At 43.7% G+C, this 23,822-nt stretch overlaps 1 protein-coding gene across 1 annotated transcript in view; it reads right to left on the bottom strand.

Moving 5' to 3' along the window:
• Window positions 1-23,157, bottom strand: part of FRMD4A (FERM domain containing 4A) — a gene marked incomplete at both ends in the record, with an annotated part of 383,792 nt that extends 360,635 nt beyond the window's left edge. The window contains one exon of the mRNA XM_082013889.1: window positions 23,113-23,157. Within this exon, the coding sequence (XP_081870015.1) occupies window positions 23,113-23,157 (45 nt within the window). The remainder of the gene's footprint in view (window positions 1-23,112) is intronic.
• Between the last annotated feature and the right edge of the window lie 665 nt (window positions 23,158-23,822).

A 23,822-nucleotide genomic window follows, 5' to 3' on the forward strand; every position in this document is an offset into this window, starting at 1 on the left:
CACATGTTTTCTTGTTGCTAATAGCCTGTTTTCAAAGCTAATAAACTCACATATAAAAGTGCTAATAATGCCAGGAAAGAGGGCAGTGATGGTCACTTGTACTTGTTCACAAGGGCTGGGTTCTGTCATTGGGTACAATCTCCTTCCATCCTCGCTGGGGAAAGGTTAGCAGTCAGCTGCCTTCCCCAGTGGGGGACTGAGCCTTAGAAACTTCACTTTATCCACTGTTTCTCCTCTTAGGTGTAAACTGCATCCTTTGTCCCCATAGTCCATAATTTCCCCATCCCACTCACTCCTATATATAGAACAATTAGAAGATGTCAGCAAAGCAGTCTTTATTTCCTAAGAATAACCTGTGGCAGAGCTGCCCTATGCGGTTGCACAGAACCAGGATGCAGTCTTGCCCCCAGTTGTTACAGAAATTCAGATGTGCATCAGTACTGATGTGGCAGAATGGCTCTAGTGTCTTGCCCTGGACCCCAGGATGCAGACTGAAAAGCAAGGCTGACAGAAATGTACCTGCAGATCCTAGTGCCTAGGCAAATGCAAATCAGAGCCTGAAAACTCACACTTCATAAGATGTCCCCAAAGCCTATGGTTTTATGGTTAAAAGCAAGTCTTTGAAGCCTGAGGTTTCTTGAATCCCCTTCTACCACACGATGTCCAGGGTCTCACTTTTACAACACAGTCCAGGTGCCCACACATGGGAGTGTAGGTCCATTTGAGCTGCCCTTTGGGATATCTATCCTAATGAATGTGAGCTGCATCCTAGGGGAAATGAATCCCTGCTTCTCTGACAACTGATTTTTCAATTTTCTTTAGATTTTAGTATTCTGCAGATGCAGATTTTATTAGGTTGGCCTAACATTTGGACATTTATTTTTATCCAGTTATTTACATTCTCCTTAAACAACACTAAATTTACCGCAAACCAGAGGAGTGTCCAGGTGGTCCAAGAATTTTTTGCATGCAGAACTGAAGTGTTCAAATCAATCCACACGTTATAGTTCCTGCCCCTCAAGTGCATCCTTAGCAGGCTGGCAGCTAACCTCACCGTGCACATCAAGGGCCACAGACATGCTGACTTACAAATCTGAACCGGGTACTGCTGCCACACAGATCTCAGGAGGAACAGAAGGGTGAAGTCCACAATATCTCAGCATGTCAAGCCAATTGCTCCAAAATAGGGCGAACCTGTTACTCCTTTACAACAGGAAAACTGCAATTTGCCACAACTTTCCTATGGCCCAACAGAGCATCTTACTGACAGTCACTGTATCGTACGCATCTTACTGAGGGTGCCTATGAACCTCAGCTCTTTTGGAATTTCTGTATGAGAATCTCTGTATGAGAATCCTGCTTTAAACACCTTAAAAAATGCTATTCTACATTCCTTGACTACATTTCTGGTGTTATTTCTCAGTTTCATATTTGTCAGAGTAGATTTTTAAAATGAGAAAAAAGCCCCCCAAGAATCGAGTAAATCCTGATGGTATTTTCTGTCAGCAGCCACCCAGATTACTATTTAATTTTAGCCAGAAGATAGTTTATACAGTACATTTCTCAGTAGCATTGTCTAAGAGTCAAAGCAGTCAATCTTTCATAACTTGGCTGTCTGCCATGACAATTTTTCTGGTCCATTTTCCATTTATTAATATTTATTGTTGCAGGTTTTTAGCCTCTTCGCAGCAAAATACAGTGTTATAAAGAGATTGAAAGTGTCATGAGAGACAAAAGCAACATTATGAAGAGCAAAATGGCCCTAAATTTCCAAGTAAAATTCTATATTTTATGTAGCAAAAAACTGATGCAGTTGCATTTCTCAAGTAATAGCATCAGTACTTATAGTCCCAAGTGTCATCATTTTATTTCAGCTGTAGAATATTGTTTGTAGAGACTCTAAAGAAGAATCTCTGGGGATAAAACTATTCTCTCTTTGTGTGGTAATGAAAACTTCAAATAGGTTGGCAAACAGGATCTATCTGAATCATCAAAATCTGCTGATCAGTCTTCTTATCGGGTTTCAAGATCAGATATTCCTTCTCTACTTTTTAAAGTTCACATATTTTATCTCAATGAATTTTGTTCTCTTTGTAATTATTCATTGGGTCATCATCTTTGTATGCATGTATCCATACACCAGATTGCCAGAATCCTTGTAAACCGGATATCAGCTGAAGCCTGAGGACATATTTTGGACAGATAACATCTTTATGACCAGTAAGTACTGGAATTATTGGTTAAAAAATCTATGGCCTAAATTATTCATAAGATCAAACTGCATTGCTATACTGATGTTGAGCCTTGTACTCCAGGAATATATGTTAGAACTGGGACAGTGCTGCAACTGATGTGGTTTGCTGTTTCTACAGGATCATATCTCTAAAAAAGTATATCTGGAAAAGACCAGGGACTGCACCCAGAAATCACCAAGGATGGATTAATCTCTTTTAGCTTTAAGCCTGTCCCTTACATTCCCTTTATGGTAAACGAAAGGAAAATGGACACTTCAAAGTCCCAGTCTGTCCAGTTTCAGACTTCTTCTTTCTCCAAAACAGTTTGGTGCTGTAGCAATATCCCTTTTCATTCTTTGGCCCTCACAGGAAAGCAGATGACCAGACCAGATGAACCCAACCCTGTGTACAGTTTCCCTACACAGTGTCAAGAGATGTTCGTAGGTAGTTCATGACATAAGTTTATAGACTGGCAACTTGCTCTGGGTACAAGCATTTTAGGAGGTGTACAATGATTGTGCTGATCTTGTAACATGAATAAATAATAAACATATGTGACAACTGTGTAGTAAAATTCAGGACCGAAGTTCACAACTAACTGTGCATGTTTATTGTTTACTCTAAGTTATATTTCTGTTTAAAAATTAAAGACGAGCTCATTAGCTAGTAAATTGAATTTTATTTCCACCTAGTTTATGAGTCCTAAGGTGTTTGGACATGGCTTAACATGACAAAAAAGAATGCTATATGCAACATCCTTTCATTTGTTTTTGATGTGGTATATGAAATAGTCTCTTTATTTTAGAAAGGTTTTTCTTTGTGAATCAACATCATTAGCAATCAGAGAAACAGCTATGAGCATTGAGTGCAAATGTTTGAACTTCCATAATTTGAATGCCATTAATAAGCAGGCTGACAGAGTTTGGTCATAAAGTTTTCTCTGAAAGTTCACATCGCTGTTACAGTTTGAGTCACGGTAGCAATGGTGAGATGTCCAGTTCCAACTAATGAATGGTTTTAGGGAGCTAGGAGTCACATCTAGCATGGTGAATGGCAGCCTGGGCCTTGCCCGTTGCAGCATGAACCTCCGCTCACACAAGTCTCCCTCCGTGCAGAGGCAGAGTTTTAATCCACTCCAGCAAGATCTCCCTTTTTCGCCATATGTTCATCTTTGTGAGTAGGTCAGCTACCCATTTTACTTCTCCTCTTTCTCATTATTGGATTAGTGGACTGACAAAATACCTAGCACACTGGAGATGTGCAAAGTGGCCCTGCAAAAAGGACATTGAGCCCATTTACAAAAACAGAAGATACTGAGAGGTGAAGGAACCGGCTCAAAGATATACAGAAATATATGCCAGTGCTTGAAATGAGGTCCTCAAAATTCAAGTCTAGTATCTGGAGGCTTAGAAACCAAGGAGTAAGAACAGGCAGCTGTCATCTAATTATTGGCAGATTGCCTTGGGGAAACAAAAGTAAAATACCTTGTACAATACAGACAGAGCCAGAGGGGAAAAATCAAACATCAGGTCAAACAAAACTAGCTGCCTTGGCTAGTCAGGTTTTCCCTATCTCCTACCTCTAAACTTCAGGATCTGGATGGTTATTTTCATAAGTCGCAATAATCAGACTGACACAAACCAAACCAACAACTGAGGAAAACAACTCTGATCCATTTGGTTAAAAATAATCAATAATGCTGTCTGAGTGACTTCGGCAGGTAGGAAGGGCTGGTGACTCAGGGGGCACAGCGACAAAGGCCAAGTGAGATAAATGCAGAGCAGCCTTCTCCTCCTCTCCCGCAGCTGCTGGCAGGTAGAGCGGGGAAACAGCAGCGGCTCGCAGGCAAGCGCAATAACTCTGCTGAATATTGCAATCTATAGTTCACTGACCTCAAATGATTACTGCACTCCTCTCATGCGTTCAGTAATTTTCTGTCCTGATTCAGCGGGATTCAAGCGGGTAACCCAAAAGAAACGAAACTCTTTAGCCCTGCTTAGAAAAATTAATAAAAAGGTGAAATCATAGTCCCCTGCCTCCCCGTATAATTTTTTAATGTCATGTTGCAGAGCCGGTTTTAAAACCCCTTTCAGATCTAGCCACAGGAGTAGCCACCTCACTGATTCACTGTGAAATGGGCTTATCATTAGAGATGCAGTCTGAGACCACATCCAAAAAAATCTTCCAGTGGACAACTTCAGCACAGGCTTGTGCTCCAACTCAGAAAGGTGCCGAGAGACAGGCTGAGATCACTCTGGCGCTCCCGCACCTTGCAGAAGCACTAAAATCCCTCCTGTGCTCAAGCAATTAGTATGACATGAAGAAAAAAATATTTCTTCAAAGATAATAAACCCACAAAATAACCAAGAGCTCCAGGAATTTGCACAGGCTGAATTTTGCTGGTGGAGGAAAATTCTACCCCTAAGGTATCCCAAAACTTGTTTTTGTGGTGGTTTTGGGTGGGTTTTTTTCTATTTAAAATTGCCCATGTTGCTTAAAAACAAGACAATGTGATCAAATATCTGTTCTGAAGATGTGCTTGCTCCTGGCCATGGGCATATCATGTCTCCTGCTCAAGAGAGACTTGGGAAGCTGTGACAACCCATCCTCATGCATGAGGCTCTGAATATATTCGCTGGGATGTTTGGACCCATGCCCATGTTTAAACTCTGCTCAAGATCACTTCAGGCACACACAGTCACCTTTCCTGGCCATTGCTCAGGCATTGGTGGCTCTTTGGTCCCCTTGCCAACATGGAGTAGGACAGCAGAGACAAGCTAGGCTTCCAGGTAGAGCTCAGATTTGTGTGGTCTAATACGTAAGTTACACCAAAATGCTAGAAACTGCTCAGTGTCTGGATGCAGGGGACTTCTCAGCTGCTACTTTGTCCTCTAGGCTTGCTGGCCTTCCTGTCTGTTCCAGTATATCCCATAGGTACCAGACAGCTGGCAGGCTACAAACACCACCATCCTCAAGCCAGCCCCCTAACTTAGCCTGAGGACAGAAAGTGACAGTGAACAGGCTCTTAATTGTTCAAATATTCACTGCACGGAGCAAATTTTTATATGAATATTTAATACAGACAATTTTTAAGTAAATTGCTACTCTCCACTGAATCTGCTCTATCTAGAAGATGCCACCTGCATTGGCCACTAAAAATTATGAAAATAACACCGGTCTTCCCAACACAAGGTGGATGGTTTATTTGCAGTTTTATTATCTCCTGTTTTTACTGCAGGCAGTAGCATTCTCTGTTGTTGACACTGCAGTCCAGATGAGTTTTAGTTTTGTTCAGCTATACAAATATATGCACATGTTCCTCCAGTAGTCAGCAACAAAGCCAAAACAGACTCAGCTTCTATAAGCATCAAACATAGCCCACATACCTGAGATACATAAAAATGTTTGGCACAGTATAAAATTTATAGCAACCCTTTTAGTGCAAGATGCATAACAGCAAAATCTTGATTTGACTGCTTGATATTCTCATGCAGCCATTACTGCGAACAGGATTCATAAGTCACATTCCTTTAGCATATGTAACTTTAAAGGGGGTTATTCACTTCATATTCAAATCTTACTATAAATTTCCCCAGAGGAAGCCTTGTAAAGGACGCAGTCATCATTACCAGCCAAGGGAGACAAATGTCCAATTTACAATGATCTAAAAGATTTGGACTCAAGGATGAAAAGGAAACATTAAATTTTTCCACTGTGTTTGCAAAGTTTCTGTTGCAATAAAGCTCCTGTCTCCAATGAGAATCCAGGTGCCATACTAATGCAAACACAGTAGCAGCGTGGTAGCATATGGATGTACAACTGTGAGCAAGGGAATAAGTTTTAGACTATCCCAGATGATTACTGGGATTTGGGAAGGGAGATAGCAGTGAATTCCTAGCAGGAGGTTGACTCCTGTTTATAAGAGGAAAAGAAAGCAAATCCATTTACCACTGCCAGTGTTGCCCTATCCTGTGCTAAAAACTTAGGCACACCTTCAAAACATGACATTTCTGTTTTTCCTAGATGGTTGCATGAACAGTGCAATAAGAATGATAAGACCACCTTAACCATTAGAGTTGAAGCAGCTGAGGTTACTGTTCCTCAGCTGACACCTAGGAGTTAAATTTTGTCTGCTGCAAAGCAAAGGAAAAAGCATTTCACCCAGCCTGTCAAGGAAGAGTAGAAAGAGCAGAATGGGAGCATCCACACGTCCGGTTACCGCATCTCAGCTGGGATGCAGCTACCACCTACACTGACCTGGTCCCTTGGATGGCAAAGATCAGCCCACAGGATGCCGTTCCACATTCCCTCCAAACTTAATTTTCATCTGCAGTTATCTTGACTTCTGTCCTGTGAGGGCTTCTTTCCTCACGATTAGAAGACATTATTTTAAGAAAGACAGAGATTCCTAGGACAAGAGAGACATCCATTTCTGCTTGCCAGCAAAGCCCTTCACACTCCTAAGGGAAACTTCTGATGGGAAACACTCCCCAAAACTGGGGAACATAATGTGTAGAAACAAAAATAAAGTTTATTGCAGCAGTGGCCTTTATCTTGAGACGCTTTGCATTAGGTTTTAGATGAGAATATTGACAAAAAACAACTTAATCCAAAGAGGGATTTAAAGATCTAATACTACCTCTCTTGTACTCAGCAGTTTAGGACTCAGTACAGCTCATACTTGCTGCTTACCAGCAGGAAACCTTCAGATAATTTGATTCTGGCAATAACATAACACTTTTTCTAATCACGGCAGACTCCCCCACCAGATGTTGTGCTCTGGAAGCCCTCGCTGTGGTTTCTCACTCTGTGGTGCTTTTGTAAATGCTGCAGCTCATAGCTGCCATGTACGGCACTACATGATAAAAATTAAGACGCTTTATGTGAAGCTTTGAACGCTTCTCCGAGGGAAAGCTGCCTTCTTATTGAGACTGGCAGAGCCAGAATTGAGTTTAATAAAGCTGTAGTGGAAGAGACACGGAGGAGAGAAAACTTGTTTTGTCCCACAAGGAGGTCCTTCCAGCCCACTGCCTGGAGGAATGAGGAATTAGTCCTCTAGGATTGCTCACATATTTTTGGAGATCCAATGGGAATCACAAGCTGCAGTTTAACTTACAGAATAAGCTGAGCACTGCTGCAGAGGGCAAAAACAACTTTAAAGGCTTCTGATGAATGTATATTGTCACCTGCAGAGGAATGAGGTGTCACTAGAGCTGCTACTAAGCAACTGCCATCCGAATGGCTAGTAGGTGCCATTAACCAGCTGAGCACCCCCAAACACATTGATTTGTTTTCCATGGTGAAATTTTGCCCCTGAAGTAGGAAATCTGTTTCACTGGCTCTCCTAAGCCTGTGGAGATATGAGCTCTCCTTAGGAGCCCATATCTAAGTGTCCCAGAGCACATTCACCTCTCCTGCCAGGACCACAAGAAAAGGGAGGAACCTGAAGATGTCCATGGGACATGATGAGATGCATCTGTGGATCCTGAGGAAACGGGCAGATGAAGCTGTTAAGCTACTATCCATCATATTTGACAAGTCACAGCAGTCCGGTGAAGTTCCCACTGACTCGACAAGGGGAAACATAACCAACATTTTTAAAAAGGGAAAAAAGGAAGACCCAGGGAACTACAGGCCAGTCAGTCTCACCTCTGTGCCCAGCAAGATCAGGGAGTAGATCCTCCTGGAAACTATGCTAAGGCACATGGAAAATAAGGACGTGGTTGGTGACAGCCAACATGGCTTCACTAAGAGCAAATCATGCCTGACAAATTTGGTGGCCTTCTACAGCGGGGTTACAGCATTGGTGGATAAAGGAAGAGCAACTGATGTAGTCTACTTGGACTTGTGCAAAGCATTTGACACTGTCCCACACAACACCCTTGTCTCTGAATTGAAGATACATGGATTTGACAGATGGACCACTTGGTGGATAAGGAATTGGCTGGATGGTCATACTCAAAGTGTTGTGGTCAACAGCTTGATATCTAAGTAGATACCAGTGACGAGTGGCATTCCTCAGGGGTCAGTATTGGGACTGGTGTTGCTTAAGGTCTTTGTTGGCAACATGGACAGTGGGAGCGAGTGCACTCTCAGCAAGTTTGTTGATGAAACCAAGCTGTGTGCTGCAGTCAACATGCTGGAGGGAAGAGATGCCATCCATAGCTTGATAGGCTTGAGCTGGGCCCCTGTGAACCTCATGAAGTTCAACAAGGCCAAGTGCAAGGTCCTGATCATGAGTCAGGGCAATATGAAGCACAAATAGAGGCTGGGCAGACAATAGCTTGAGAGCAGCCCTACCGAGAAGGACTTGGGGGGACTGGGCGATGAAAAGCTGGACATGAGCTGCAATGTGCACTCACAGCCCAGAAGGCCAACCACGTCCTGGGCTGCATCCAAACCAGTGTGGCCAGCAGGGCGAGGGAGGGGATTCTGCCCCTCTGCTCTGCTCTGATAAGACCCCACCTGGAGTCCTGCGTCCAGCTTTGGAGTCCTCAACATAAGAAGGACATGGACCTGTTGGAGCGGGTCCAGAGGAGGTCACAAAGATGATCAGAGAGTTGGAACACCTCTCCTGTGAGGACAGGCTGAGGGAGTTGGGGTTGTTCAGCCTGGAGAAGAGAAGGCTCTGGCGAGACCTTGTTGCAGCCTTCCACTACCTGAAGGGGGTTTATGAGAAAGCTGGAGAGGGACGTTTTACAAGGGCATGTGATAGGACAAGGGGAAAATACTTTAAACTGAAAGAGGGTAGGTTTAGATTAGATATTAGGAAGGAAGAAATTTTTGGCAATGAGGTTGGTGAAACACTGGCACTGGCACACATTGCCCAGAGAAGTTGTGGATGCCCCCATCCCTGGAAGTGTTCGAGGCCAGGCTGGATGGGGCTTTGAGTAACCTGGTCTAGTGGAAGTGCCATGTCCTGCACATGGCAAGGGGGGTGGAACTAGACGATCTTTAAGGTCCCTTCCAACCCAAACCATTCTATGATTCTATGAACCAGAAGGCAAATCTATCCACTGAGCTTGTCCCTAAGTCTCCCAGTTCGGGAAGCACTCAGCTGGGTGACAGGAGTCCTGTGGTCCATGTCCCTGTGCCCTGGATGGGTTCTCCACTTCTCTTAGCACCTTTATTATATAAACCCAAATGCACTGCAGGGGCTGTGACTGGAGTGCCCCTGCATTCCCACTCCCAGATGGGTACTGATGCCTCTCACCTCTGTGAGAGACCTACATCTGTGGTCTCTTGGTACTCTGTGCTACTGGAAGGAAAGCAGTTCCACATATTGAAGTCATTTTTAGGAATTGCAAAGCTAATAAGTATCCAAGTATTTGACACTTTTTATTTGAATAAGAATTCATATTTGTTATTGGAGTTTCATTTTTAAGCATGTGAGTTAAACGGTGGTAGAAATCTCATTTTGTTGACACTTTGTGTTATCAGGAGCTGAACATCTCAGACAGTCAGTGACTAACATTCAAGACCATTTTCTCTATGGGTGACTTCTTTATCTGTAGTACAGTACAATTAAGAGAACACGCCATGTTTCAGCCAAGGGGGTAGCAGTGAGACAGTTGCTGAGTTAGCAGTTGTATGTCACAGGGAGATGCTCAACCTGCTCCTCACAAGATCTGGGATCCCAGCTTTATGCTGCCTCCATATCTGTGCAAGTTTCCAGCTCCCTTTAACCCCAGTTCAGTCCCCGCTGCATATCCCTCTCTATCAGGCAGTCTCCTAATTTCTTGTGTGCTTCCCAACGTGCTCCAAGCTCAGCCTGAGCATTTCACTACATGTGCTGTGAGACTGCAACCTTCCCCTCTGCAGGTCACATTCAGTAAGTATAAACAAAATGTGAAGATTAATCTTTATGCAACAAGTAATCCAAAAGCTTGTTACACGAATCAGAGAAAGAGGAGAGGAGAGGAGAGGAGAGGAGAGGAGAGAGAGGAGAGGGGAGGGGAGGGGAGGGGAGGGGAGGGGAGGGGAGGGGAGGGGAGGGGAGGAGAGGAGAGGAGAGGAGAGGAGAGGAGAGGAGAGGAGAGGAGAGGAGAGGAGAGGAGAGGAGAGGAGAGGGGAGGGGAGGGGAGGGGAGGGGAGGGGAGGGGAGGGGAGGGGAGGGGAGGGGAGGGAAGGGAAGGGAAGGGAAGGGAAGGGAAGGGAAGGGAAGGGAAGGGAAGGGAAGGGAAGGGAAGGAAGGGAAGGGAAGGGAAGGGAAGGGAAGGGAAGGGAAGGGGAAGAGAAGAGAAGAGAAGAGAAGAGAGAGAAGAGAAGAGAAGAGAAGAGAAGAGAAGAGAAGAGAAGAGAAGAGAAGAGAAGAGAAGAGAAGAGAAGAGAAGAGAAGAGAAGAGAAGAGAAGAGAAGAGAAGAGAAGAGAAGAGAAGAGAAGAGAAGAGAAGAGGAGAGGAGAGGAGAGGAGAGGAGAGGAGAGGAGAGGAGAGGAGAGGAGAGGAGAGGAGAGAAGAGGAGAGGAGAGAAGAGGAGAGAAGAGGAGAGAAGAGGAGAGAAGAGGAGAGAAGAGGAGAGAAGAGGAGAAGAAGAGAAAATCCACAAGAACACATAAGCAACAGTGTGAAATTTCTTTCCGTCAGATGTTGTCACCTCTCCACATTAAAGAGCTCAATTAGACCTCAACAAGAAGTTACATGGGTAAAATTAACCATACACTGTGCTGTAGTTGGCTTTCTGTTTGCATTTATCACAGAGCACCCACCACAGCTGTGACTAAATGTCTCATGGAGAAAAGCAGTTCTTCTCCTTACTTCAAATTAACATAGTCAGGTTTACAGTTTCTCCCGGGTTCTCTGTTTCTTGTTAACTTGGTGGGATTCTTCAGAGAGCAATAGAGACCTGAAAGAAAACTTGAGCAGAACCAGATTGGTCTGCAGTGCACTGCAGCCCCATTTCCTTAGATCTGACTCCATCGCCCCTCCCCAAACACTGCCCTGCATCCCCTGTGCTTTGCTTCTGCAGCATCCTTAGCCCCTCACTTGGGCCTTTGCTTATGCTGCCACCTGAGTTACATGCTGTAACCGTCATCCACAATGTCCTTCAGGTGCCATTAGACTGTTAGAAACACTGAAATGTAAGAGCAAGTGTTCAGCCTTGGGAAGACACTGGGGGTCCTTTTAGATTACGCTGGGTGCCATGTACAGGCAATGGTTTGCGAAAAGGCAATGAGTTGCAACAAAATGGACCTTGGTTTTTCTGGGCGCCCGGAGAGATGACTTTTCCTGTGAGCCAGGCACTGGCTTAAGAAATCATTGCTCAAGAAGTCACTTGCAATGAAGCCAGATTCAGATTCTATATCAACAATTTTTCTTTCCTTTGAAGCCAAATGCAAAGCCCTGGACAATCATTGCCGCTCCACAGCGGGTGTAAATAATGCACGAAAAAGCCACTGCTGTCAAAAAGAAGGGCAGCAATATAAAATAGAGCTGCTAACCTTCTGCCGTGGGAGATACTGGTCACATTTCCTTTTATTTCAGCATGAGTAGATTCAGACCTAGAGTATTCTCAGAAGGAGATTCTTAGAAGCCAGTCACAGGGTAAAATCAACACCTGCTGATTGATCAAGATTTTAGCTCTTGCATTTCCTAAAAGTAATGACAGTGCAAAAAAAAAAAAAAAAAGTAGCACATCTCTCTTTTTCCATCTGTTCAGCATTCACTGTTGTGGCTTCTATCTTTGTTTTTTATTTAAATAGTCTTTGCCCTGGAGAAAATAGTTGACCTTTTGGGTTTACACTACATAACATTTTTCCCCTGAAGAAGGTTCCCATCTCTGCAAAAAAGGAGGGAAAAATAAATATGACTCTATTTCTTTAATCCTAGCTACATTCTACATTTAAATCAGTGCACAAAGGTAACCAGATTTGGGATCAGCATTTTAAGTTTTCCCAACAAGCTTTCCCATATTAAAATATGATTCTACAGGAATAGGCCACTGCTTTTGAAAACTTGTTCTTTCTTTACTCATTGGATTCCTGTAAGATTTTGGTTTAGTTAACTGTAAATTATTTTTTAATGAATCCACCTTCTGAATATTAGGGATGGTAGTGATACTTCCGGTAGGGAACACATGAGGATGAAAATTCTCACATGGGTATTTAGGATCATACTGTATAAACAATTACAGCATTCAATGTCTGCAGAAAATCAAGTGGCAAATCAGCAGTGAATATCAATTATACATCTGCTGCATCACAGAGGCAGATGGCACTTTAATTGTACACCCGAAACATTATGGACAATTTTCCCCACCCCAGCCTCATTGAAATAGTGGCTTTAGCACCTAAAAATATCAAGACAGGCTACATACACAATGAATCATTTAAGAATTCATTTCCATTTGAAAATAAATGTTTCACCAGTAAACCAATAATAAACTCCAAGATTCACAGCTTATACACAGACACCTTGCTATCTTGATCTAGGTAAAAAGATTTATCGATGAAAAGCAATAGGGAGACGGCACAGGTCACACCACTCAGCTCAGAGTGCGAAATTGTCAAACAGTTTGAAGATCAATGAGCCAAATTCTTTTGATTGCATCTGTAGAAATTGGAAGAAATGTCACAGAGATAAGTAGAATAGTATGGATTTACACTCTCTTCCACGCTTGATCCTAAGAGAAGAAAGATCAAATCCTTCTCCCTTGGACAGGAATGATTTTCTGCAATAGGGGAAGTTTTATGGAACTTCAACAGACTTAGCTACAGCTACTGACCATGGAGAAATCAATTGACACCAGCCTACGTATCAAAGAATGATTCTGGCTACCCAGGGACTGTTGCGTTAATGTGCAAATACGAGAAATGTAGTGAAAGCTTAATTAAGGATTATTAAAAATTAAAGCTGACTGCTCTCTTATTCAGAGATGACTATATATTATTCTGTTTGCATAGGTTTTGGCAATTAAGCCACCCCTGCTTTATTATATATTGACAATAATGCAGATTTCAAATAGGATTTGTTCCTTACTGCCATTATGTACAAAACCGATGGGTTTTTCATTTGTCTGCACAGTCATACAGTCTTAAAATGTCCTGTAACTCTCTGACATCAGATTACATTTCATGATGCAAGTAGATAGCACTCTTTTCCTCCTCTCCTCCCCAAATATATTTGGGGCTAGCCACAACAGACACACTTTATTTGCAATAAGAGCACAGATAAATTTTCTTGGGAGAAACGTAGAAAGTTAATGAGTGAATCCTGTAGTTGGAAGTGGTGTCTCAGGTTAAGTTGCTAAAGAAAGACAAACCAAACAGGAACATGCAAAACAGGATCCATGTCTAAGACACCATGCACCTGTGGACTTTTTTAATTCCTACTGGTGAATCAAAGCTTTCATGAGATTTCACATGGATGTCTCTTTATTTAGCTATTCAAATTTAAATGGTGCATCCAAAAATGAGAAATGCCCCAAAATGACCTAAGCACTACCTGACCAAAGAAGTCTAGTAGTAAAACTGGTGAAAGAATGGGTCAAAATATTCCCACAATACAAAAACATTTGCATTAGAACCAATGTAAGCAGAATGTTGAGGTTTTTTCTCCTTGCAAGGCAGTGGACAGCAAAGACTGAATCTGACATTAGATACAGAGAAGGAAGAGAATTCAAGAGGAGAAATCCATCAGTAGAGGACTGAACAAATACGCCTTTCCTTATATACTGCAGTAAGGATGGTGACAGAATGAGTTTCTGTATCTATCAAGAGGGCAATACAGGTCTCCTCATATGGAATTATTTAACTCCTGACTCTAAAACAAAACTTCAAAGTGGGGGGAAAAAAAACCTGCTAGGAACTTCAGCAGGTTACAAAACTTCCCCATCGTTTTGCTTGTGTCATCACTGTATCTTCTGCTATCTGTAATTTTGTCTATTTATAACCAAAGTGCTTCCTCGCAATCTCATTATAGCCAGCAGGCTCAGAATACTGATTCAAGGACTTTTGTCTACGTAAAATACTCATCCTATTTTAATAACATGATTAGAGAATACAGCATTCAACATAAACCTGTATTTAATATAGTGCTATTACTGTTAATATCTTGTTAAAGGAATGTACTAAAAAAATACATTTTTCATTATTCTTTTGGTTTCATTAGCACTTGCTTTGTCTTTAACTAGAAAATAAGGAATTCTCAACCACACCACTCTGCCAGAGGAGGAAATACTATTAATCCTTCTTAGAATTGCCATTTTTTAATTTTAGTTTCCAGTAGAAATATCACCCTGTTGCTATGGGGACTCTGACCTACAGAGCAGTTTGAGGCACAGCACAAAGCAAATCTCCCTATAGCTCCTGCCTGATCTGGAAGTCAGAAGCCTCTCTGGAGGCAGTAGGATAGCTAGAACAAAGGCTGGTTTTCATGACAAGGCTGATTTTGATCCATCACTAAAATCTTGGAAACTCAATCCAAGCCTGAGATATCAGGATACAAACGCCACTGGTCCAACATGTAGCAACAACCGTCCCATTTGCCCACAGCCACCTAACCCAATGTCCATGGCTGGCTGCTAAAAAAGCCAACACGAGGGATCGGTTGGATTTTTGCTCAGTCATTGTCCGTCCTCCTGGAACTGCCAGTAAGAAGACAACCTGTGCTGATCCTTTGGGAAGGCCAGAATTTTTGACCACGTGAAGCTAGATCACCATCCTCGCAGACACTTCAATTAATTGGTCTCTGTTTTTTAGAAAGTAGGCAAACTCTAATCCCCTGAAAATCAATGTAAATGCAGAATAATTGAGAACAGTCTTTGTTACCAGATCTCTGAAATGAGACCAGAACAAGGAAAATGTGTTTTTGAAAAGCTCTTGCCAACTTTTTTCTATTACAAAGGCTTATATAACAGCAGTAATAATGACCTTCACTAGACATTTCCCTGAGTACTAATGACCTGGGGTTAATGGCCCAAGGCATAGTTTTATGCCGTCAACTATCACAGCCAGCAATTAATTACCAGGAAATACAATGTGCTTTGACCACTACGACTCAATTAGCCTCATATTATTCAAAAATGAAAACCATTTCAATCTTATTTACTGTGAAGCTGTCCCAGATTTTACTTTAATATATTAGACTAAAAAAAAGCTTGAACCTATATTAAGCCAAACATATGTTCTAACACACTCCTCCATTAACTTCACACAAATTACGGGGAGCCAAAGCCAAGTGTCTTGCTATAGGAGGATCATCACAGCCTGCCCACAGATAGAAAAATATTATGGAGCAAGGCTCTGTGTGAATTCTGCTTCTGCACTAGCAAAACCACCCTAAAAATAATTTTCAACTCTTTGGTGCCTGCAAATGGATGAAGAGGAGGGAGGACAGCGGAGGACGCACTGCAGAGAGCAACCCTTTATTGGCAAGAGGTGAGCAGCGTGTGTAGGGAGTAAGGCCAGGAAGGGGAAGGAATATTCTGTTTTTACCAAACCGCATGGTGCCCTAATATCTCTGTAATTGATTTACAAAGAATATCAGGGTAAATTATTTTTCCACCCAGCTTTATACCCTCACGGTTTACTTCCATACCTCACACTTTATTATTTCAGCAAGGCTTTTGAAACATGTCCTGGAAACAAAGCACCTTGGGCTCAAGTCTCATCATGCCTGGTCAGCTGTTGGCATTTCAGCACGATCATCAGCTTTTGGGAGTCCTGAGAGGTTAAGGCCAAGCATTAGAACTAGCACTAGGAGGTGCTAGTAATTTAATTTAGGGATTAGCAGCTTTAATCCCATGAAGGATGTGAAAAACTGGTAAGATTTTGTGTGTAGACGCATTCCTCTAAATAGGTTTCTGGCATCCACTATCGTTTTTGTTTCTATGAAATACAGTTCTGTAGGTCTCTTCACGTCCGGGAAGCTTCTTGAGGAAGATCTGGTACCGTGGTGCCTTCCAGCAAGGCTTTGGAAATGCTACTTGGTCACAGGCATTGCTGCTGGACAATTGCATGCTGAGGGGGCTTTCGGTGGGAATACCTAATATGATATGACCCTTCCAAAAGGAAAGCAGGAGTCTCGCTTTATGTGCTTGGAGAGTTTCAGTTTCAGGCCAACCCAAGAATTCATTTAAACAAGAAAGTTTACATCACCTGAAGGTGATGATGGGTTCAGGTTACTTTGATACTCAGCACTGTTAAAACCCAGTTGTGAAGTGGCTGATTTCAACTCACTTCTGCAAGTTTCTGTGCTTGTTGATGCTTAAAAGCAGAGAGAATTAAGGGATGTGGGAGCAAAATGGATGCATATGTCTGGAGGGGCACAGGAGGGACGTTTATCCAAGTAAACGCCAGTGAGAGTTGGGGTGGAAACACCCGTAATCCGGCAGCATGTACGGTGGCCGTGGAGAGCCAGGGACAGCATGCCAGCGGGGGAGAGCCTAGAACTCGGTCCTGTCCCTCTGATCGACCCCTGACTGATGCAGTTGGTGGCTTCTGTTTTCAGCGACACACATGGAACGAAGCAGCCGTCGCTGTCGCTGGCAGATTCCACGAGTGGCCGCGGGACCGGCCGCCTCAGCACAACTGCTATAGGTGCCAAATCACAAAAATCTGTGTTTTCATGGGATGTACCAAGGAAGGATCCACACGGGACTTTTGTACACCTCTGAGCCCTGACGTGTTAACCGCATTAGCCTGCCAGAGGGCTGGATCGCTGCCACACTGAGAAGTTACGAGGACAGTATTTATGGAAGGATGACATTTGTAACCAGAAGGCAAAGAATTGAAATATTGCAGTCGCCCAATGCTATGAGCCCTTCCTATGTATTAGTAGCTATTCATAGCCCTGCATTTTAATCATGGCAATTACAGCATTTGTAACAGTTTATTTTGGTTTAGGGCTATCAGTCAAGTTTTCCAATGCATTTTATTTTAAGAAAGTCAGAGTGACATTATTGTTTTATATATTGTCAAAAGGAGTTGTCATATTTAGTGATCTTTTCAATCTGTTAATATGTTACTTTCTTCATAATTGTAGAAAGGCTCCAGTTAATCATAATGATCATTTACTCAAGTGCCCACTAATTCTCTTCTACAAATAGCAATGTTCTATAGCACCATTAAAAAAAAAAAAATCAATGGCCACATCTCTGATGAGATAATTTTATCATTCATTTAGAACGAGCAGCTGGAATAAAAGGCACAAGCCATATTCATAATAAAAGAAAGATAATAAACCAGTAATCCCTCTTACGCCAGTTTTAAAGCATTGTAATAAACGTGAGAATTCAGATGTGCAAATATTATGGTCTGCTTCTTCTACAGCACATTCATGCAGCGGGACAGGGAAAAGAAAATTGATGGCATGCACTAGAGCAGAATCGAAGGGATAACGATTTTGTGGTCCTGCAGCTCAGATGAGCAAAAGGTGACATCCACCACAGGGAAGCCAAGAGCAAACCCGGGGAGTGTTTAATCTCTTTCAGCTGAATTAAATCACCATGTTTGAAGTCTTACTGCAAGTTTACGGAGGCATATAGTAAAGTTCAGCTACAATTCAGTGCTACAGGGGAACATATCAACAAGAAATGGCTAAATTCCCGGTCCATGGTAGCAAGCAGACACAAAGCACCGGGCAGGAATTTGCTACTCTCATCCCATCCTCCAAAAGAGCAACCAGCACAGCTCAGCTGTTTGCTGCTCGTGAAGCCCATTAACAAATTACTGCCTGGCTGGAGCAAGGAAGGAGCCGGGGAGGAAGGGAGATTCCTGCCGGCACGGCTCCCGCCCAGTGACCTCCGGGAGCCACGGTGTATTCTCATCTCCCGCCCGGACCTTCGGGGAAGGCTGCGCGTGATGCCCACACACCTGCGTGGTGGAAATATCTGCAGAAGGAGCTCAGAGAGGGCTGCATAATCACCTCTCCTCGCTGTTCAAGTGTCCCCACAGACCTCATTTTGGGCGCGAAGCTGAAGAGGGCCAGGTGTCAGCGGTGCAGCCGATTCCTGGGGGAAGACGTTACGCATTCCCGAGCAATGCTGCTTACACCCAGCCCCGTGTACGGGTCACGCACTGCTGATGTGTCGCACTGCTTCAGCATCAGATGAGAGCTGCATTAACCCCTACGCCATGCAATGGCACGGAACGAGTGGGGTTTGTTTTCGCGGAAGGAGTGTGCCAAGCATAGCTTGCCTTCCAGGTCAACGTCGTCTGCAGATGAGGTCACAGCAAGGAGGTTTGAATGTCAAGGGCTTTTGCACACTGTCAACATACAGATAATTTAAGTCTGAGATGAGAGAGGCAGAAAATGACCTCATCCCTCCACTGTAACCGGGCTGCTCCCAGAGGCTTTAATATGATCCTCCAAGCTGAGCTGTGTTGCTGCAATCTGTCTAGGGGTTTGAGTGGGACAGAACATAGTTTTATGGTGGGGAGGGTCAATCCTAGGTCTAAATGGGGCTTAGAAGCTCTGTATCCTTTTAGGTAGTTACCCTTCACAAGGACAGAATTCAGGCATAAAAACGTAGCAGTCAAACATGTGAAATAATGTACGAAATATCCAGAATGTTGTCAAGTCCAACACCTCAGAAGCCAACCAAACAGGGCATGGCCCTCACAGCATTTAGTAATGACACAGTTAATATCTATGTGAGTGTTTTAAATCAGATCCTACAGAGTTCAGTGCTATGTTTCAAAATGATCGGATTCAGGAGATTCATGTTGTTTTGAGGACTACAGTGTAACTTTGCTTGAGGGATGGAAGGATGATTCAAGAGAACCTTCTTTAAAAGGAAGACTGGAAGCACAGGGATTTTCAGTGAAGGATGACACTCAGATGCCAATTATTTATGCTAAGGTTTAGAAACGGAGTAGTTTTCACATGCCCTGCAGTTGCTGGTGACTGCCTGAGACACCCATTGCAGTGCCTTCAACCCAGTAGAACAAGGAAATACCGAGGTCAGCAGCTCCGATGGTGGGCTGGCCAGCCAACTTCTCACTCTTCATTGTGAGCATTGTGAACACCACAGCCTGAGTTAATGCTCCAAATTCTCTGTTGGTAGCCTTTTCCCCCTTGAACTATAGAGGTGACCAAGTTCCATGTGATTAGTGTAACTTGCATATCTCACATCCACTTCTATTCCAGCCTCAGCTTTGAATGCAACTCAGACACAAAATAATGAATTTTAGAGTGTGAAAGCATCATGCAGTCCCTTGAAATGATGTTCCTCCAAATCCAAGCAGTTATAATTAATTTACAAGTGTTACTTGTTTTCTAAAAGGTACATTGTTATTTGTTTAAGGAAAACATTCATATATATACAGAGCAGAGAGAGCAAAGCTGTATTACAAATACAGTAAAGCTTCAATTTTTTAATGGAGGGGGTGAGAGGAGCTAGCTGGAGCTAGTTTTTCTGGAAACCCTAAAACATACTCCTCTTCCCTACCATTTTAAGATCATTTTGGATAATTGGTATACACTGAGCTGTATACCTTGCTCATCTGAACCTCCGTTGTCATTTAACACAGATTAATTAGTGCTAGTGTTATGACCTACAGTAGCTTGAAGGTCAAGTCCCTAAGATCTATTTTCATGAGATGCAGTAATGTTGTCTCAAGAGACACCAGGTGTCATAACTTATTGTGCTGTTAAAATCTGTACAATCAATATGTCTGCAGCTTTAAAATTTTACAATATACTAACAAGATAGACATAAAATCCTACTAGTATTGCACTTAAACCCATCAGCATTAATGATCTTAACACAGCTGGCGTTATCATTCCTAACAAGACATGGTATTTCCTATTTCATGCTTAGGTGCTCCCTCCTCTTGGTTCATAGAAGCCGAGGAAGCTCTGTTTTAATGATTTGATAATGCTACAGGCAGAGCTACGCTGGACACAGTTCAGCCCAATTTCCTCCATGCTGAACCAGGCAATGTCCCTCATCTGCTGTGAACTCTGGAGCAAGGTAGAGGCAGGAGTCCTACAAGACCAGGCACAATCCAGAATCATTTGTAGTCCAAGTAATTTACCAGAATGGATGAGTTGCAGTTACATTTTCAGATTGCAGTCTTTGTATGAAAACAGTATGTTAGGAAAATACATGCTTAAGACTGAAATTCTCCTTCATTGAGCCTTTTCCCTGGCTTGGGAGAAAAAAAAGGAAAAGAAAATCACTGAAAACAGAAAAAAAGAAACCCTTGAGTATTAAATTGGCTAGAAAACAAGATCAAAATAAAAACAGATTTAATTTAGATTTATTCATTGTATGGTCAATATTTATTTCACTAAACTGAAGTAGGACCCGTCCACCTAAGGCTGCAGGTTTAATTAGATTCTTCGGTGTGTCAATGGCTGCACAAGCAATGTGCAACTCCCCGCTGACCTGCCGTCTGGGAGCTGCTTTAGGCCATGTCATCTTCATGTCCTGGGTAGTGTTTACCAGCCACAGGTAAGTCCTTGTGAGCTGTCATCATGGCTGGCACCCAGAAATGCCATGCGGTCCCATGTGCAGCTCTGCTGGGGTGTACTGAGGCTGGAGACCCATGTCCTATAGATGGTCCTTCTATAATAGGAAGGAAACTCCACACCTTGGAGATGCCCATCTTTCTTAATTGGCCAGAAAGGAGTTTGGGATGAGCAAACTCCTAATTTATGTTACACAATTCAGTGCACCAAATTCCAGGGAAGTCAATTAATGGGTCTGTAACTTGATTTCTTTACCTGCAACAAAAAGTGCTTTGAGGTACCCCACTGAGAAGAAGGTATTTTCAGACTGAGTATGATGCAACACTGCCAAATGCTGCTGCTGATTAGGTCTCATAAAAAGTGAATGGCTGGATGAACATTCTGCCTCCTATTGCAGAGGAAATGTCGTACTGAAATACTCCTCATTGCTAAAACAAAACTCTCTCAATGGAGAAAGCCCATCAAAGTATTAAAGGCTATTTCTGTGGACTTCCCGAAGACATCCAATCCTTTAATCTCTGGTTGGTGGCAGTTTTAGAAGAGGTACCATTATAGCTGCTCATTGTGGGATGAATTATGCAAGAATTTATTATTGATTCAAGGGAAGCCTGCTCAAGCATGCAATCAAAGCGAAGGCAGAGCAGAGGGGAAAGAACGAGATTTCTATAGTTAACTAAACTGATTCACGACCCAAGCAAAATCTAAGGCAAAAGAAGCAGTTCACAAAGTGGAGCATTTTACATACCAAATAATCTATCTTTTCCATACCCCTGACCAGCCATCCTGGAGCAGAGCCCAAAGAGTCCCCTCACAACCCAGAAGTACATCCCCACCACCACCCCAACCATCCAGAGAGTCAAAGACAGGAACCCCTTCAGCTCTGCACTCCCAACCCAGCCCACCCATCTGGGGCTGGGACACCACAACAGCCCTGCCCAGGGCTGTGCTCAAGGTGAGGAGACCCAAGGGGTCCAGGTTACGGGCCAGAGCTGTAGAAATGCCCAACTCACCTCAAAATGACAACAGGAGCAAGGCCATGTAGCCATGTTTTAAGAGAGAAAATCTGTGAGCAGCTTGGTACCGTACCAGAGTTTGACAAGGTCTATTCAAGGAGTACAGAGGTGGGGGAAGGAGAGGCTTAACTTGAGAATTAAGAGGCTACGGAAACTAAAAGCATACACAGCCCAAACAATGGCACAGGGGTGGCAGGCACCCATCAATTTATCTTTGAAACAGAAATAGAAAAGAGCCATTTAAAAAACCAGGAAGTGAGAGGAAATAAAATGAGCTTACACAGCAAGTCAGTCACTGGCAAATATAAAACAAACCATGCGGAGTTTTAATAGCATGTTTAACATTTTGGGTAATGGACATAAAATTTGCTTTTCTCAACTTGACCTTTGTTAACAGCCCTAGGCACTACAGGGCTATCACCTTGCAGCATTCCCTTTACTAAACTCATCGCGTCTCTGAGTGCTAGGGACCTAACACAATCAGAAAAGAGATCAGTAATAATAATTGTATAAATATATATAATACATATATATCTATGCATTCACGTACACACACACACACGTGCGCACACACATGCTCTTTGCTTATAACAACTCTCCAGTGGAAACATTACAGTGACATTCAGGCAGAAAAACATCCAGCAGGGATCTCACACTAAAAGCACCCCTGATGCTGCTGCATAGAAAATGGCAACAAGAGTAGGAGAGAGGAGAAAAAAAATATAAAATCAGTACAGCCAAACAACTCTCTAATACCCCACCGAAAGGGTTTATTTTAATTGCGGCAGGACAGCGGCGTGTTCCTGGACTCAGTCACGTGTTTTGCTAAATAATCTTCTTTGAAATATTATAAATATGCAGAACTTTGAGAAGTAGGTCAGTGGCTCAACACGTTGTGGCGAACGGCTCGGGTAAATACTAGTCATTACCCTGCGGCTCGCAGTTGGTAGCAGGTCTGACACTCTCCGGCTAGTTGAGAGGCGATTCACTGCGTTAGAGGACCGTTCCCCAAATGACAGAACACCTGGTGACCTGGTCACAGCTAAGCACACGCCTCTCAGCTGGCAGAGGAATCAAGCTCTCCCTCCCATCGTTTAAGTTGTCTCTCAATCAGCAAGGGCGAAAGCAGGAGGACGGGAGAATTCAAGACACTGATAGAATGAACAGAATGAAAACTACAGCTCGGGATAGACCCCGAATGCAAGCGTCAGCTCTGCCGGAAAGGTGACCTCAAACTCCAGCTTTGAACATTGGTCCAGATGCATGAAAACCCACTGAGGGAGGACCGTCCCCGTGCGAGCAGCAGATGAGCCCTTTGCAAAGTTCCCCGGGACCTGTAAAAGCCGAGCGGTGGCTCACGCAAAATCCTCCCGTGGATTTGGTGCCCTGAACCCCCGTGGCGCAGCTCCCCTTGCCCACCCCCTTCCCAAATGGATTTCAGCAGGCACTTACCATCAGCAGGCTCAGGGCAGATTCGGGAGCACGCTGCACAGCCATTGCCTCCCTCCCTACGTGCAAATCCTCCCCACGAGTCGGTCAGCCCTCGGCCCTCCGCCACGGCAGAGCATCCACAGAGCCCACGGCTAACTGCAGGGAGAGAAACCCCAGATCAGGGTCGGAGAGCATTTGCAAGAGGAGGAGAGGATGGATGAGGGGGTGGGGAGGAGAGGAGGGAAGGAAATAACCTTCTCAGCCAGGGAAAGAAGCTTAAGCTAGGCCAAATTTTACACTAGAGAGAGGAGGAAAATGAAATGGAGAGCCTGCTGGAGAAAAGAGATACCGGGAACTGCAGGATATTTAAAGCTCAGGCGCACGCCGCCACCGCGAGCAGCAGCGACACAGGACACGTATCAAACACCGACGTGACAGGTCAGGTCCACGCCATCCTCCCCCCGCCCCCGCACGCGGACTGTGATTAATTGCTTTTAATTGCCACTCTCCTTCCTCCGCCTAAATAAATGCCTAGGTTGCATAAAGCTGCCATGCCCCTGACTCTGCACCTCCCTCCCTGCCCTGATGCTAGCGCGGAAACAACGTCAAATATCGCAACGTACCGCTTCCAACAGGGTCAAACCTCTCCTCTCTTCCCGCAGAGCCCTGCGTCGCCCGCTTCTGCAGGCAGGCGCCTGCATAACACAGGCATGAGCACCCAGCGAGAGGCG

The sequence above is a fragment of the Phaethon aethereus genome (genome assembly GCF_964289735.1).
Source record: "Phaethon aethereus genome assembly, chromosome: 1".
NCBI classification, from domain to species: domain Eukaryota; kingdom Metazoa; phylum Chordata; class Aves; order Phaethontiformes; family Phaethontidae; genus Phaethon; species Phaethon aethereus.